The sequence below is a fragment of the Homalodisca vitripennis genome, chromosome X (genome assembly GCF_021130785.1).
Source record: "Homalodisca vitripennis isolate AUS2020 chromosome X, UT_GWSS_2.1, whole genome shotgun sequence".
NCBI classification, from domain to species: Eukaryota; Metazoa; Arthropoda; class Insecta; order Hemiptera; family Cicadellidae; genus Homalodisca; species Homalodisca vitripennis.
Genome location: NC_060215.1, coordinates 83,390,670 through 83,409,722, shown reverse-complemented (window position 1 = coordinate 83,409,722; position 19,053 = coordinate 83,390,670). Strand labels below are relative to the sequence as shown.

The 19,053-nt window shown below is 33.8% G+C and overlaps 1 protein-coding gene across 2 annotated transcripts in view; it reads left to right on the top strand.

Moving 5' to 3' along the window:
* Window positions 1–19,053, top strand: part of LOC124369277 (diacylglycerol lipase-alpha) — a 231,325-nt gene that overhangs the window by 128,790 nt on the left and 83,482 nt on the right. For both annotated transcript variants that reach the window (XM_046827193.1, XM_046827194.1), the window contains exon 3: window positions 11,774–11,985. In XM_046827193.1, the coding sequence (XP_046683149.1) occupies window positions 11,774–11,985 (212 nt within the window). The remainder of the gene's footprint in view (window positions 1–11,773; window positions 11,986–19,053) is intronic.

The window sequence follows — 19,053 nt, the reverse complement described above, 5'->3', positions numbered from 1 at the left end:
ATTCCCTGTAACAACAAACGCAATTAAAAATCTTTAAAAAATAGATAAAAGGATTCTGATGATAGATGTATAGATTCTATAGATGTATAGAAAAGTAAATCAAATGTACACACAAGATATCCAGAGGGACTAATCAGTTTATTGCAGTGATGCCAACCAGCGATATTCAAACGATCTAAATATTGCTAAAGAATAAATAGGATCAGTTTATGATGAGATAGGGCAGTTGAGATTAGGGAATTTTACAAACGAATCATCTCAATTGAAGTGAAAATACATCAATTTGTACAAAGTGTGTTTTAAAGTTCAAAAATAAACAGTACCTTTGATTATGAGAGTAGAGAAGAATAAAAACCATAACTTTTATTGAATAAATATTATACATTTTTGTAGAACTTCAACTTCGTTTGAGAGAAATCGCCCATTTCTTTAATTGCGTGCCCAAAGTTGCGCAATACAACCTCTACAATTATATCAACATGTTTTCTTAGAAATAATGTATTAACCGAAATAATGTAACAACCTTAATTATCCGACGTGAAAAGGTCTAATTAATCGATTTCCTCCTATTAAAATAAAATTTCACAAATGGATTACATTTTCTGGAAAATGTTACTATATGTTTTCTAGATAATTTTGTATTGTATACAGGCCTTTACTGCTTTGAAAAAATGTTAGATCGTTCCCATAGAGGAGGTGTTAAAAAACTGCGTGGTTTTTTATACTTCGTCTATACGAGCTACAAGACTAAAAATTATCGAGCTTTTCAAATTAACGCCGTGGGAAAAGATCAGGTGAAACACAGAAGTCAAGATCTAACCGTTAAACCAGACAAATTGCTTTTGATTATTAAAATTAGAACCAAACAATATTTGGCTATCATCGAACCGAGAGGTCACGGGTTCGATTCTTGGAAAAGATGGTAAAAAATTACTAGCTGGTGTGGACTGTTTTCATTTAAACATGTTTTGTGTCATCAATTAAAATTACATTGGTGCACTAAAAACTCCTTTTATAAAATCAGTAACAATATGTTTTTAGAAAGTCCGTATTTATTTATTTTTGTAACTATAAGTTATACAGAAAGTAATATCGCGCTAAAGGTATTTCTGACAAACATATTGAATGTACACATATCTCTAAACGTTGTTTTGATCGACTTTGTTAGAAATATAAATCATATTCCAGTTCTGATTCAGGTGGTTCTAATGACGTAGTGCAAATTAGTAAAAAGTTTTATATTTTCTTCCACCATCTTTATATTTAATAGAGCAACTTTAATTTTAACTACACCGATTTAAAAGAAAAAAGTGTAGTGTATGTGTGAATTTCAGACATACACTTTATATTTAATTTAACTGACTGAACCACTGTACGATTTATCCGTAAGGAAATTAATGGTATAGCATCGCGCTAATAATATGAACTATCCATGGGTAATACGAATAATTTAATGAATAACTAAGTTACGAATGTTGGGAGGAAGTTTTTGTTTTACGTGTGATTAGGCAGCTACTCATTACCAGGCAAACTTTTAATTAATTAGTCGGAAGTTAGTACCCTTAAATTGTGGCTATATCTAATTATACAGTTTATTGTCCTAATTAAAAAAATAGTATGTGGCTATAATCTAAAATACACAAGTCCTGGTAAAATAGAGAAATAAAGCAAGCTTGTAGAAATACCCAGCACTAAGTAATAATGATGTTTTTCATTTTATTGAAGAAGAATTCAGATGATAAAATGAGCACTTAATTTTTCACTTAGTTCGTCTGTTTCATTTGTAATTTTGAAAGAATTTGGAGTCACCCACGAAACTTTGTAACAAATATCGTGTTTTGTGAATACCATAACTACTCCGATCTCCAGTTGTTTTATTAACGAATCGTGCTTACATTTCACAATCGCATAGAGTATATAGAACAGTACTGTTATTTCCGCATAAGTTGGACAATACTGTGTAGTACTGTAGTACTGTGTATACTTGCACTCACAAGTACAGCGGCGTGAGGATTGTTGGTGTAGTCCACTCACTCCCTACTCTGCGACCCTACTCGGCATTCATCATTCTCTCCCCTTTTTGCCTTTCCGCCCTATCTGACTACAAATTACTGGTTAGTGAAAGCCATTCTCATTAATAAAATAACTGCAATAATACATCTAATATTTTACCTAATACAATTATACTAACTTTAGCCCATTGCTATGATAATAATAGTTTCCTGCCTGGAATTTTTAAATTATTATAATTAATTCACTAATTCGTTAGTGACTATCTCGTTTATACAATATCTCGTACTAATAAATTAAGAACTAGTTATTAATATCATATATCTTTATCTCTTATGGAAAATATACGAACGCTGCATATCTGTTTACAGCGTTAGGATATCTGCAAAAGTATACGTAATGTTTTTATTTGTAATACTGGAAAGTTATGAAATAATTATGAAAAATATATATAAATTGAAATTGTTTTGTATTTATTAAAATATCAACTTATTGTTGTACATAGAAATAAAAATAGTTATTAATATTGTTTTCGTCTGTGTAAGTCAACGAGGGCATTCATTATTACAAATGTATTATATTATTATTTTAGTATTGAAATACACATGAAAAACACTTTTTGAACTAAATATTATTAGCATATATGATCCGAGGTCAGCCGAATCTGCCCGAGAACACCCGATTGCAGTCGGCCGTTCCGTTCCACTACGGATGGGGGGCTGCACATTGCGGCGGCGTAGTCACGTCACTTCACGTCCTGTCCGTCATATTCTGACCGCATGTTTTACATAAAACCAAGTAGAGCACGTCACACAGCAACGTTATGTAATTACCCGTCTAGTTTGCCTAGTCTCTACAGCATCCCACTCCGTGACGTGACGTTGTGAGTAGCCACCCCCATTTGATTCAATGTAAAGCATTTTATTATAATTTGGGTGTTGTACATACAATTTTAAACGAATTATGTCTCAAACATGGCAGCGTAATAATTGCAAATAAAATAAATATAAATACGAATCATATAAATAAATGTTGAGTATTGCAGAATTCGCATAAATTACGTACGTAATCAACTGACTTATGACAGTATATATATAAAAGTATATATATATATATATATATATATATATATATATATATATATATATATATATACTTTTTTTTGTATTTCGGTTGACAGGGAGGTTTGTCTTGTAGGTTTTATGCCAGCAAGAACGATGTGGCAAAATTTAGCCCTCCATTCCATAGCGAAATGAATGGGAGTCGATGTAGGTTGCGTCAAAGCGAAACGAAGCAAAGCAAAGCGGCCGCTGCTGTTCCGCTCAAAGGCTTTTCAACGCCGACACTGTTCTGTGGATCTGACGAGCGCCATTCTAAAAGCTTCCTTCTTTTTGTCGGTTTGGCGTCGGGGTGGTTGTATTTTGTGAATCCAAGGGACATATTATAACGTAGTTCAAAATAAACCTTTTGTTGACAGAGAATCGCAGCGCCACGCCGCGCCGTGTCACATGGATGTGGAGATGAGTGAAAGTCTAACGGAGGTGACATTTTCACACTGTCGCTCTTAGTTTATTGCGACACTCTAAGAATCTAATTAAACATGTGATTAAACGCAACGCTAATAATATCGAGAATCGGAGGTTACTTTGATTTTTTATTGGAAACTCTGAATATTACGGACCTTACTCGAAGTCTACTGTGTTTAAAGCAAATTATAAAACGCTAGATTTAAAAGAATGTGTCTTTAGATTAAGGCTGTGAAATTGTTGGGCACAATTGTTAATTCCAACAAAAGCGTATTTTGTTCCAAAACTGATTTCGACGTTTCGTTGAAACAAAGTCATATTATCAACATACTACACAATTTTTCCGTGTGGTAGAATCCCGTGCTTATAGACTTAAAGCAAGAAGATAATTGGACTGAGAATAGATCCTAGAAGGACTCCATAATTTTTTTTGTAAAATTGGAAACATGATTAGAGATTTTGACAACTTCAGTTCTTTGACTTAGAAATTAGCACAACATAACGCCCCCCCCCCCTACCGCCATGCCCACCCACGAGAATGCTTGTACTCAATATGCCTGTGCACTTAGGGGTGAGCTGGTGGACTCGATACTTTACAGTTTGATATAAGGTGTTGTACTTGACAAGAGTCCGTGTGTCTACTGCAAGGGTGAAATGCTTTTCTTAGAATCGCATCGGGTATAGTTGGGGTACGTTCAGGTTCGAATCAACTCCTTCCCAACAAGAATAAAAACGACAGGAGGAAGGCCGAAATCAGACCCAATTTTGAGGTTCTTACCCTCAAAGACTGCCACTATCGTTCCTGATACAGAGTTTCTGCCGAATATAGGTCACATCAAACATTATTGTGACGTCATGCGAAACGGTGGCTGCGGCTTTATGAGCTGATTTTTGAACTGTAGCACAGAAGCAGTTGTCGAACGCTGAACACGAGATGTCGTAAGCATTTAGTGCATAAAAGATGCCATAACTCTCTTGTAATTAACACTAAAGTGATAAGTGTTACTGTGTAGAGTGCTACGCATGCTGCGGAATTGTTCAAGTTTTGACACAACCTAACGATTTGGTTGTCTCAGACGGTATTATCAACGAAGTCAAAAAAAATTATATGCGGAGTGATGGTAGTGGTGGTTTATGATACATGTTTTTTTACCATATGTACTTCAGTACGACGAATAACGTGCATATCAGAGCTGAAAGGCTGCACGCAGTCAGGTAATCACATAAGATTTAATTTTAGTAGTACTTAGTTTATTCTTAGTAATTTTACACTGTTAATAGTAAATATCCACCACCATTGCATTACTTATTTCATCAAATAATAGTTAAAACTTTATTCGGAGTTTTTTAACCAAATGGAATTTTCTTCGTGGAATGAATCTTGCAATATGATTTCATAGCCAACTCACGTTGAACGCATGGCTTGGAAAATCAACGCGATTGTGTGACCCTATCCGATGTGCTCTACTTCAGCGCTTGGCCTCGAAACTACGGCCTTGTCTATCGTGCATCCTCTTGTACTCTTTGTATAGCACGCATATTGTATATGTCATAAAACACACGGATCGATGTCATCATACAAATATGAATATACGTATATTATTCAAATATACACATAACATTCTGCCTGCAGTTTATTGTTACCAATTTAAAAAAAAATAATCAAAGCTTAAATTTAGATCGAGCTGAATTAGTACAAAATTGATAGCAGGCTGTGTTTGACCTATGGTTATAAAATCGTTACTTTGTCATGTGCTATATCAGGTCTTTGGTTGACATTGTGTAAACCGGTAATAAAAGAATAGTTTTGGTTTATTTATTTTTCAATTTATTTTGATATATTTATACACTTAAGTGAATCAAACCAAGTTAAGAGGCCATACCAATCCTCGAAGAAGTAACAAAGGAAATAAACAGATGAATGAAGTCCGTGCCCGCTTCAAATCCTGCGTGAGACCGAAACACTGTTTATCAGTGTTGTCGACTTTGTACTGCGCGGACTATCTCGCGCAGTACAACGTTTGATAAAATAATCGTACCCGTGAGACCTATGCATATAGGATGAATGAGATTATTATTTAATTTAACGGTTCATTATGGAATCATTTTAATCACATAAGAAACTATGTGATTTTTCACTCCTGTAGCTTTTTTTGTTTTAGGGGAAAAAATTATAAAGTTAAACATTTTTCATTTTTGATCGAACGTTAAAAAATATTTCTTAAAACACGTTTACAGTCAAGGAAATTGAATGCGTTTCGAAATAGCTTTACTAACACGTCAAATGTTAATACGAGTATGTACTACCCGACATTGGTCAGCTGTCATGAATTTCTTCAATATAAGAACAGGGGTAATTAGATAGTACTTTAAAACCCACCCTGTATAGTGATACCGGTAGAAACGCAGCGCATGAAATATCAAAAGCTTTTGTTCTAATTTCACAGAACATCTATCTTGTACATATCTTTCCTGTAATCTTTTATAAATTCTGAATTATGTAGCTAAATCTTTACATATCTGCCCCAATAGTTTGCATATATTTTATTTTTCAAGTATACAATTTTGAAAGATTTACCTCTCTATTTGATCTTGCAATTCCTCACAGTTGTATAACAGCAAAATACAATGATCAGCCATACAGCCATACTCTTTAAGATTTCTATATACCAAGCTAGCTGGGAAGATGATCAGTAAGTCAGTATTAGCTTACTAGGCAGCTCAGTCTCTCACAATCACCAGGAAGCAGCATGTAAAGCAATTAACGCTTGCCGAAACTGTCGTAACTGATCTTAATAGGACATTACTATTTGTATTACTGAAGATGAAAGCGATTTCTACGTAAGAGTTTTTGCCATAATGATTTATTTTAATGCTTAGAACTAATTCTTGTCTTGTGTAAGTCATTAAAATTCGTTCAATCCATTTTTATTTTATGAAATACAAGTTAATAAAACGTACATGATAAATCAAGAAATGGTTTTAATATATCTTAAAATATTTTCCATTATTTAAAAATCCATTTGATTTCAAATACGACAATTCAGAATATATTAAATGTAAACATGTAAAAAATAAAAAGAGGTGTTTATTCCTCAGAAACTGTTTCATAATGTAAGGTCAAGTTTTGACATTTAGTGAACAAAGAAACCTTGCACCCAAGGGAAATATCTGCATGAATGCTGGGGAACTTTGTTTCTTAAAGGAAGGTTTTTTTGTATTCAGAAGACAAAATTTGTAAAAAGCCATTCATTTCAACTAATTAATGTTAGAGATCTTATTTGTAATTTATTACATAATTTCATTTTATTATAATTTTTATTTTCATTCTACAGATTTCCTATAAAACTTTTTTATTCGAAGGAAAATTATTTTCAGTATTTTTAAGTGCTTGGTGTGTCAGCAATTTAAGTATATAAAGATGAACATAATTATTCATAACTATTTTCTGCTATTTTATGCTTCGGTTCAGGACATAGATTAAAAATAAACAAACATAGCGTACGTGAAGATATTATGCGTGTAATATAATAACAGTGTTTAAAAACGCCCATTTCAGGGTCAGTTATCTCTTCGCTTCTGACACTCAGTCTGGTCAGCTATAACTTTGCTATGCAGCCATAGCAAGATGTGAATGTGAAGCAAGTCCGCTTGTGCCACTGCTCGGACAAAATATCGAACCATTAATCAAAACATGGATTACGTTTTTACTTTAAAATGAAACACAAGCTGTTATAACTGTCATATCTTTTACAAGATTTGTATTCAATCGGGGATTGTTATTCATTTGAGGTATCTCCAAGACTATTTTGGGTTCACGTAAATGTGATGACCATGATAATAAATTAATTATCCTGAGTTCACCATGCACGTAGCGTGTCCATCAGCAAAATTGATTGGCGGCTCAAAGGTAAAAGGTAAAGAATGTCTTATTTCATCAGGTGAAATCAGGGCTTAACCTGGGGACCAACGGCTTAAAGGTGACTTCCGAACCACCACCCATGACCGGGCAGGCGGGCCACTTGCTCAGTAACATAGCTACTTTTCCAAAACCCAAAACTTTACTATGACGTTTTTTAAAACTAACATACCCGCAGTTTTGCGTTGTAAATGTAAAGATTTGATGTGATTTATCTATTCTTCTACAAGTCTAAAGCGGAAACTGCTTTCTTCGGTCTCCAATGTACTCGTAGATGGAGTAGCCTCCATGAGGCAAAACAAGAGGATACTGGCGAACCTCATACGCACGAAACGTTATGCTGTCCGTACAAAAATATATCTCCGCTATGAAGAATATTATATGTCGCGTTTTCAAAATTACTGGGTCACGATAACCAAATCCAACGTACATATTAGTGGTTTATAACGACTTATATGTTCAACTGCTGGCTCATTATCAGAACTAATAACACTTTAAACTCCTGTCCTTCTCTGGCTTTTTTCCATTGCCGATTGTGTCGTAAAACCTCATATGTGTGGATCGTTACTATGCAGATAGTTTTTAAGTTTACGCACTAAGCAAGTTTGTATCACAGTAAAGAGATTGGATGTTATTTCCTTTGCCAAAAAATACTTTTGCGGAGATGAGGGCTTTTGCTAGGGGATGGTCACAAATTGATGTTCTGGGCTGTGTGGATCTGTCTTTCGAAATTGAACGTCAACATAACATTTCCATCGTGTATCTCCTTTTGTCAAAATTTAAATTATCTCAAAAGTAAAAACCCTGCTGCACCTTTCTTCTTTCCAATTTAGTACGCATCGCAACTTACTGGTTAATTAGCTGACCAAGAGAAATAACTTGTAACCTGCACCAACGAAATATTTTAAAATTTATAGAAGCTTAATCTTCATAGCTCTCTATAGAATCTTGATAATCTTGCCATTGTATCGTATAACAGCTTACTTATTCATGTACGAGCATTTTTGTGTCTTCAAACTGAATTCTTCAGAATTCTTTTCATTGTATTTTGAATCATTATCTTTATAAACTTCAGAATTCATTCAATTTTATTTTTACACAAGGTTTTTATGAACTTAAGAATTTTTATATTCCAATAAACTCTATATTATTTTTCATTTTATCGGTGACTCTTAAAACTAGATTGTTTTCCTTACCTTCACAACACTTAAATTATTTGTGGAAAATGTCACAACGGATGACTTGAATTAATGTTAGAAGATGTGGGATGTAATAAATGAATAAGGGGCAAAATTATCTCACATGGTTGTTTGGCAGATTGCAAGCTGCCATCTTGTCCAAAGCTCAACCATCCATATAACAGCGGAAAACTTGTAAAAAGGTGTCAAACAATTAAAAATGTGTAACTGTCAGGTATTATAAGTAGTTCTTAACTACTAAGATATGTAATTTATTTAAACCAGTGTTTAAACGTGATTATCGTCTCATCGATTACTTCCAACGTCTACGGTGAAAATGCCACCACCATACATGTATCATCGTGTAAGACTTACTGTGGTAGCCAAGTCAGTCAATGAGCTGTATTTGGTAAGCGTAGATATTGACCAGGTTGGTGGTGCTGGCTTTGGTGCTTGCTTTGTCCGCACTATACAACGTGTCTGACTATTATGACTACATTACTATCTCGTTGTCCCGTACAAGAACTTCCAATCGTAGTATTAACTTTTAAACACGGTCAAAGTTTTACAAAAAAGATTTGAAAGTTCACTTATAACATTTTTTTTTTTTTTTTGGAAAATGACCATTATGGGATGGAATGGATCCTTCCTTTAGAGTTGACCTCTCCGAAAGGATAGATTTATGTATGTTACTAATGTTTAATCTTGGCATCGTTTGAATTTAAATAAAAAATTCCTTTTCGCTATCGCTAGAACAAAATATATTTAATGTAAGCATATATCTTGAAGAATTGATAAAGACACAAGTTTCGATAGTGAGTTCATATAAAATTTGTTTCAAACATAATTACAAATTTGACAGAATATTGAAACAAAAATTAATAATACTATTTTATGAACAGTTGTTTTCCGGGAATGCTCATGACGATAATGTGCAAGTAGGACGATTTCTGTAAGTCCCACCGAATATAACGTGTAATTTTCTAAAGAAAATAAGACTTTTTATTCCAATAAACAATGCCAGCGGTTATTTAGCCGCTGTTTTCAAGTTCAGTCCCCAAGAACTTAGATACACGTTTAGAGGAGAATGCTTGAAAGACATGGGAAATGTACGTATTAACCTGTCTTTTTTCAATTATGCGGCACATGTAACTCAACAGGTTCTGGGAGGGATAAAAAGCGTGTGTTCAACAGGTTCTGGGAGGGATAAAAAGCGTGTGTTCAACAGGTTCTGGGAGGGATAAAAAGCGTGTGTTCAACAGGTTCTGGGAGGGATAAAAAGCGTGTGTTCAACAGGTTCTGGGAGGGATAAAAAGCGTGTGTTCAACAGGTTCTGGGAGGGATAAAAAGCGTGTGTTCAACAGGTTCTGGGAGGGATAAAAAGCGTGTGTAGATTTTGGTTAGTTTGCTATATAACCCAAAACTGAAATCTCTTCTTTCGATATCAACTTCTGTCAGTTTATTATCATTTCTGCTCTGCATACATACGATAACATTTCTTGGATGGCATAGGAAGAATTTGATTTGGGACTTGTCTCTAACCTTCAGAGAAAATACTATGTTTAGTCACCATATCGCGACCCAGCAGAACCCCCTATGGAGACCGATTGCAGGATGCAAACTTGTTGCGTTTCTTGACACTGAGGGATAGACATAAAACCCTTTCAGACATCGCGTTTATCCTTTCAGACGTTCTCCTAACAACTTCTTGTCTGACATGTCTTATAATATTGGTTTAAAAAAGCTTTATAAGAATTGTTTGATTTGTTAAAGGCTAATTTTTGTAAGCTAAATTAAATGAGAAGGTGAACCGACATGCTTAATGAAACACGTCGTCTCGCCAATGTTGAAGTATCAGTTTTTGGTAAATCTCTCAAAAATATTACGGAAAGTAATTAAATATAGTTTTTAAATACATACTTGATATATTAGCTAAAATAACAAGATTTTATTTATATTTTACAAATATTTTTATTATTGTTTGATTACGAAAAAACCCAAACCTTTTTATTAAGGTTTAGTGAGAAAAGGTCTTCACATCAATAGTCAGGAAATGTTTATCTTTTTTAGAATGATATTTTTTGTAGTCTATCGCCGAGCACCATAATCATAGTCTAGGTTATCTAAATCCTTATTTTCCAGTATTGAAGAAAATTCATTGTTACTCATCATGTAACACGAAGATGTTGAAATTATTTGTCTTGAGTGTGCAGCCCTTTTTCACTGTCTTCCATTTCTTTTCCAGCTTCAATATCTTCTACGATATTTGAAGTTTTGAGGTCCACGACACAGTTTGTACCACACTCACCCAACAACTGTTATATTACTCATTTTGCCTAATATATCTCCACTATATATAATAATAATATTAAAAGCGTAATTTTCAATAGTGTGTGGAGTTACACAAAATATTTACAAATTCTTGTCTGTGGTGTTGATGTCAACACATACATACATATATATATATATATATATATATATATATATATATAGGCTATATATATATATATATATATATATATAGTAGTAGTAGTAGTAGGCCATATATATATATATATATACTGCTACTACTACTACTACTACTAATAATAATAATAATAATATATATTAGTAGCCTAGTAGTAGTAGGCCTAACTCTTGCAAATTAAGTTCTTGCTTTCATGACAACGACATTGAACCTTTTTCAACTTTTAAATGGTTTAGCAGATATGAAGTATTTCTGGTATAAATTGTTGAGAAAAGAATTTTGAATAGTAAATCTGTTCTTCAAATTTCAACGAGCCGGATTTATAATGCAAGTACGAATACTTGTTTTCACCAGTCAGTGAAGACTTTTTCTGAAGCCGCAAAGGATGTTTCTGGCACCAGACGTGTTTTTTTCCGAAGCCGCTTCACGTTATGTTTTAGTCTCTTAATTCAAATCCCATTAAAGTTAGATGTGCACCAAATTGAGATATACTTCTAGACATGTTGTATTCTCAAATCATCTACCTGTAGCTCAGGAATCCTATACTGGGTTGCTGTTTGTGGTGGACTTTAATCGCAGAATAAGGTGTGTCTCACTTCTTTGGCAACACTGTCTCGACTACGCTGCTTTCCTGACCATTTCAGCTGACACAATCATACGTTGTTTTTAACAGGTTTGTGGTGCTGGTGTTGGTGCTGCTTTTGGTGGACTTTGACCGCAGCATACGATGTGTCTCACTGCTATGGCAGCACTGTCTCGGCTACGCTGCTATCCTTGTTGCCTCAGCTTTTCTCGACCTCATGATCTCAATGGTTGCCATGAGAGGTGGCATTCTGGACGTGGAGGCTCGAGCTCCAATGAAGTATCTCATCTATATAAGACTTGGTAAGTAAATACATTATAGTCAATTTTTACAAAAATACTTGTAGAAGTTCTTTGTTTGGATGGATGATGGATTGTCTGTATTACTGACAATGGATGAATAATTAGAAGGAATAATAGGATTTCGGACAGTTGTCGTTTTCCATGATACATAAATAGAACATAGGTATAAACAAAACTACATGAAGAACATATGCAAGTTTGGTGATACATTTTCACACACTAAACTAAATTTGACAAGAATAGTATGTACATCAAAAATAAAGAATTTAATATTATGTCGTAGGGCTTTTGACACCTGACGAAAAGGTTAGATTTCAATCCTCAAAACTTGCTGGAGATACTAATAACAAATTTAACATTGAATAATTAAAATTAACAAAATTACTAATACATTCATCCGTAGATGGTTAGGTATACTTGTAAAGTCTAAAGCACACATCTATGTTTTCTGATTAGGGGTAGAACTCCAACTATGTTAATAAAATATACGTATTATTAATGTTGAGTTCATTCAATCAAAAATAGTTTTCAAGTAGTTACAGCAATTAACTATAAATTAAGTAACGATGCTGAAAGAGAAATCTCCTACTGCCGTGATTTAAGTAACAAATTAAATATATTTTAAATAAATAAACATATATCCCTATTACGTTACTCATTATAGAAATATGATATAAGGTTGTTATCAAATGTACAATATAAAACTAAATTAAGATTCTGCTATTGTTGAGTCAGTATTTGTTATAACTATTAAAGGTGTTGAATAACTATTTGAGGTTGTTCAATGCTGATAAGAAAATAGAATTCAAATGCGGATTCAGAGGAAGGACGTAAGACTAGCAATCACTTTTGAAATATGGAAGATTACGTTTATAAAACTAAACAAATACATACATGGTAATACCGATACAACTACAACGATTAAGCATCCCGGATATGTCAGCCACTATTGTTTATAGTATATAGTTGAATGACACTACAGTTACAAAAATACGTGCCAATTGACTTACAAGTCTGCTCGACATGCTCAACTTCGAAAGACAACACAAAATACCATAACACTTGTAGCATACTTTCAAATCCAATCAAATCAGTTTTATTGCAGCGAAAATAGTACATTGTATAGCAAACTTCATGGATTTTAATCTAAAATGTCTTACATTCATATCACAAAATTCTCAATTACACGTACAATTTTACAATTATGCACCTTTCATTCTTCGCCAATATAACTCACTTTAAACCGCAGAATCAGTCGTGTAATTGGGTGGTCTCCCAGTTAAATGCTGAAAACTCCCCTGTATTATAAAATGCTTGTGACACCAAAAGGCGTTTAAGGCGCATTTTGAACGCCTTGGGCGTTAGGGGATTTTTAATTGAATTTGGCAGTCTGTTAATAAATTAACACCTGCCTGCGAGAGCAGGTGTTCAAAAACCACTGTTCTGTGTCTCGCAGTTCGTAGTAGTTCTCTACCTCGTGTCTCATGCGTATGTATGTCACGGCCTCTGGTTAAGGCACACTTATACATACAAAACAAAGTGGTTTCCAAAATGTACAGACACGGGAGAGCTGCAATTCCTTGAAAGCTTGCCTACACGACTCTCTGAATTTCATTTTTGCGATTATTCGAATAGATTTTTTTTGTTTGAATGCTCTCTGAAACTGAGGGCTTGCGCACGCTCCCCACAGGGGGAGCGCACCACTCCGTAGGACAAATGGGGGTAAATTAAGCCATAATACACCGTTATCAGTACTTGACTTGGGCAGTATTTTGCTTAGGATCTCAAAACATAAATGCCATATGGAACAATGAGACCTATTTTGTGGGTAGTTAAACATGTGAGTTACTCCTATAAGGTGGACGAGTGCGTCCTACTCAAAGTTTATAAAGGGAAACTCCATCTCCCTCCTTGTGATGTATTATTGGAAAGGGCATCAGACGTAAAGTGCATCCCCTTTCCCCTTGTAATACATTGTTGAAAAGGGTGCATTGTGTTTTAAAGACGCCAACAATCACTTGCTGTTACCTTACCATATTCCTGCAATACGGCATTGCTACACAAGGTGAACTCCGGCTAGTGGTGTACCAGTTTCATATAGAAAGATGAAAGTTTTGGGATGATTTTAAATAAACTCAGTCTTTTGTAGAAAAATTAAAATTTCTCGGGTGATTTTAAACTAAAATCGAATCTGTCTTTCGTAAACAGTATTTTTAGGGTTCGCCCACGTAGCACGTCGGCACTGAGATTCTTCTCACCTATTCGACGAGGGGATGAATAGCTAATAAGACCGACCAAAATTTAAATTAGTTTTAAGACAGTCGGGGTTACATTATAACAATGCACGTACTATTTCAATATAATTTAGGAAAAGTCAACTATATGTTTATAATGTTCTGCGTTTGCAATCACATTTCAGATATAAATGGAGAAATTTCTTTAATTCAAATATCCAGTTACATGTTTGACCTTAAATGTTTCTAAAAATCCAGGATCTGATAACTTCACATGGCATCTTGTCTTATTTTTATCATTTCTAAGAGCAGATAAAATCCAACGAGTGTAAGATAAAATGTTTTAATAAACTACTTTTGCTGTTTACAGCAGTATGATTAATTATAATTATAATTTATAAAACATCGTTTTTACGTAAAAAGAAGAAATAAGATATCTATGAAATTAAACTAAAGTACAACAATTTTATCCAGAATTCTGAAGTGTTGTTACTTTGCAACAACTTAAATTTTATAAAGAAGGGGGTAAAGCAAAAATTCAACCGTTCTGTTACAAAGTGAGGTCATAGTGCACTCAACTGTGAACCTCATGAGACAAAGCGAAAACAACCTATCATCTAGCTTTCACTGGATGGCTTCGGGATACACCAGAAGAGCTACCTGGGTGTCTCTGACATCAAAACAATGCAACACGTCGGTTCATATAGTTTGCTAATGAACTTTTAGCTAGTCAATGGCCACATTGCTTAGCAAGGTCACATAACAAATTGCTTCAGAAGAAGAACGATCCAAAAACAGAAAATTCCTTCTGAAAATCATTGTTCGCACACTTTAGTGCAGTGTACCAATAGTGTGAACATTGCACAGAACAGACACCGGAAGTGGTCGTTGTGTTGCGAATGTTACGGTTTCTGAACGATTTGGTTCACCAACTGGCTACCAACTCGCTGAGTGTGTGGTTAGGTTTCACCCCTAATACATGTACTTTAAGTGTAATGCATTTAGAAGTATTGGAATATTTAGGCAATGAGGAAAGTTCTGCCGTTGTACCAATGTTCGATTTCACTGGATCTCTTCAGACAGACGCCGACTCCAGATTTCAGGACAGTGTTAGTTATTAAACGCTGAACAAGCGGACAGTGAATTGGAGTATTAGTACACAAAAAATTACAACCCTGTTTGTACAAAAATGCTGACATTCAAAGTTTGGGGTCTGATACAGGAATAAATCTTCTTGTTTATTACAATTTTACAATCCATTTTTATTATTTTTTGTTTGTATAATTATCTTTTAAAGTAACCTATAATTCAGGATGCACTTCTTCACCAAATCAAATATTTTAGTGAGGGATTTTTAAAACACTAAATTCAAAATATTTAGAGACGTCCCTCCTCCTTGGGTTATTCCGGAAGTCCCAGAAATTCTGCCCCCTTTCACCATGCGTTTCCCAAAATTACAGTGATAACTGCCTCACCAACCTAGTTACTGTTGTGATCAAGAAATTAATGGCAAATGTGGAATTTTAAATATTAACAAGCTACTAATTAAATGCATATTTAAAATAAACATTATTACATACTATGCGATCGTATACAACACCATCAATACGTAATGAATGGTGAACGACAGCTTCAGAACGGTTATTTCAGAAGTAACCGTTAACGACAAGGAGGCGAGCCGCGGGTGTGGCAGATGACAGCTAAGAATGAATTTTAAATTATATTATGCCAGCCTTGTCAATAATACTTATACCATTAATCAAATTCCAGAAAACGGCGAAGGGAATTTCACCATGATGTGATCCTTCGTGAGTCATAAATTATGACGATGCCAATGTAGAAGTTGAGAATAAGTATGTTAGATTTTATAGTAAATACACCTGCAAATAAAAATAAGGTTGAATTTAGAGTTATACTGTAATTTAATATTTTAAAACTAAAACATTAATTATATAATGTCTTTACAAAATATTCATAACAAGGATGTTCATTTTATATTCATTTTGTGTTCACTCTTTACGTAAATAATACATATACAGTGTGTTCCAAATTGTATGCACGCTGAAGGGATCTTGGAAACTGTAAAAGATACAGCAAAGATTAAATAGACAAAATTGTGCGTAATAACAAAACCAACAAATTAATTTGGTCACGTTGATTATTGGTTGCGTCGTTTACTCGCTGCGCTGAAAAAAAAAAGTTTTTGGTCAAAATTTTAAAACTGTCACAAATTTTTTTATCAATAGCTATATTAAAACGTTGTTAACATGAAATCTACATACAATTTTTCCTAGTTTTTAAATATTAGACTGAAACATTATTCAAGGCAAGCAAGCAGGAGCTGTAGAGTTTGAGTATTATTTTAATGCAACGACTCATTTTTTACCTAATAAAAAGAAAATAGATTTTTTTTACTGATACCAAATATCAAAAATACCATATATGTTTTACTTTCCTCGTGATTTTCATCAAATAATTCATAAAACTCGGGTTTTGTATGGTTGTGTGAAGGGAATTCTTATTCCACTATTCGGATAGTTGGTAAACCTACTGCACACATTGTTGGAATCAGCTGTTTGCTAAAACATAAAAATTATGAGACATGGTCTGTTTGAAAATGACTTTTACTGACTTTTTTAAATTTTTAATTAGTCAAATAGCATTTTAGATTCAAATTGTATCGAAATTTACAATTTTATAAATAGTAAAAATAATCATATAAAAATAACCAAACAACCAAATTACGATTGATTTATTTCCAAATAAAAAATAACCAATCGTTCCAAGCCTTGTGAACATGCGGGCGAACAGAATCTTATAGTTATAGTAAAATAAGTTGTGTTCAAATTTAATTAGGTTGTTTAATTATTTATTATGATTATTTTTATTTTGTATGAAACTATAAATTGTGATACGATTTGAAACTGACATGCTATTTGGCTGATCGATTACAAAACTGTCAGTCATTATAGTCATTTTTAGACTGTCCTTATGTTATCATTTCTAAGTTTTACTAAACAGCTGGTTCCAACAATGTGCAGTGAAATATTAGTAAGGTTTACTAACTATCCGAATAGTAGAATAAGAACTCCCTTTATACAATCATAAAAACCCGAGTTGAATTTTTTGATGAAAAGGAAAGTATAACATATGGTATTTTTGATATTGTGTATCAGTAAAAAATCTATTTTGTTTTGATTAAGTAAAAAATGTGTCGTTGTACTAAAAATATTCACTCGAACCCTACAGCTCCTGCTTGCTTGTCTTGAAAAGTTTGTCATTATAATATTTAAAAACTAGATGAAATTTCATGTGGAAATTGTTTTAATATAGCTAATAATAAGAGAGCTGTGACAGTTTGAAAATGTTGACTAAAAACAATTTTTTGAGCGCAGCGAGTGAACGACGCAACCAACTTGACCACATTAATGTGTTGGCCTTTTTATTACGCACGTATATTTCATCTTTTCTGTATCTCTTGTAGTTTCCAAGATCTCTTCAATGCGCATAAAATTTGCAACACACGGTATATCATTACATTACAATATACGAGTATTACATTAATTTTATTTTCATAGTTTATTTACACGACAATCTTAAGTAAGTTATGTAATATACAGTAACTATAACCACAGTGATTTTTGTCGATGAAAAATGCTAATGCATTGTCATCCCTCTATCGGAAATGCAATCAGTAGCCGATGCAATCAGGAATGTCTGGCATTCAGCTCGGTACAGAGCACTCGTCGAGGCATGAGTCTGGACCCAGCTTGAGATATCTGCTCTCTAGCCGTCTGATGGATTTAGGTGTCCTCTCTTAGCTAAAACATTCCTCTGAAACATGTCATCACCGACGTGTCTGAATGTAATGAAATTAGAAACATTTCTCTGCTACCGGTTGTATCACAAGAACAATAGTGATTCCGTCTGTCGCACACAGAGTTATGACTTATTTCTTGAATAATCGTTTGGTGGGTGGGGCATTACTGAAGTTGTTCCTGCTGTCCAGGCATCAGTCTGCTGATTTTCGACCTTTCATCAAACATACCTCCATACCTTTTTCACTCGAGAGTCTTCTGAAAGACGCGTTTTCTGGACTTAATCGATGGGAGTCAATTTTGCTTTGACGATGGATGTGATGCGAATTCCAACCATACGTGTCATCTTAATTGAGCGCGGTCGCATTTACGATAACTTTACATTGATTAATTTGGCATTGTAACCTAACTCAAGCGTTAGAATTTGTAAAAGTAGGAGTATCAATGATAGTACGTGTTCATGGTTCATTCATGGTTCACTCAAGGTTCATTCGCTCTCAGTGGTTTCAACTCCACTTGTATTAGTAAACGTGTAGGCCTATAGATGAAACTCTCTCATTCCACTTGTTACAAAATTTACGTAAGTGTTCGTTTGTTTTAAATGCTTTACTAATCTTCCAAAAGCAATATGTTTGTATGTGTTTCAATTTTTAAAATGTATTCTTTACAAACACTAAAATATAGTATAAATAATCAGGTTGTTCAGCCACGTAACCCGTCCAGGTGTCATTTATAGCAGGCCTCTATAGAATCCAAAATAAAGTATTTATATAAAATTTCAGTCTTCAATGTTAAAAATGTTGAACAATTCTTTTATGGCTAATTATGATTAACAAACACACGTAAATTTTCCATGTATATTGTAAGTACATAGTGTCTCGTTTTTAAAAGTGACTGTAAAGTAATTTAATTCGAAAAATCCTACTTAAAATATGTATGAACGACTACATATTACGAGTTGCATTAAATGTTTCAAAAAACACACATGAATAACTGGTTAAATAACATAATAATAT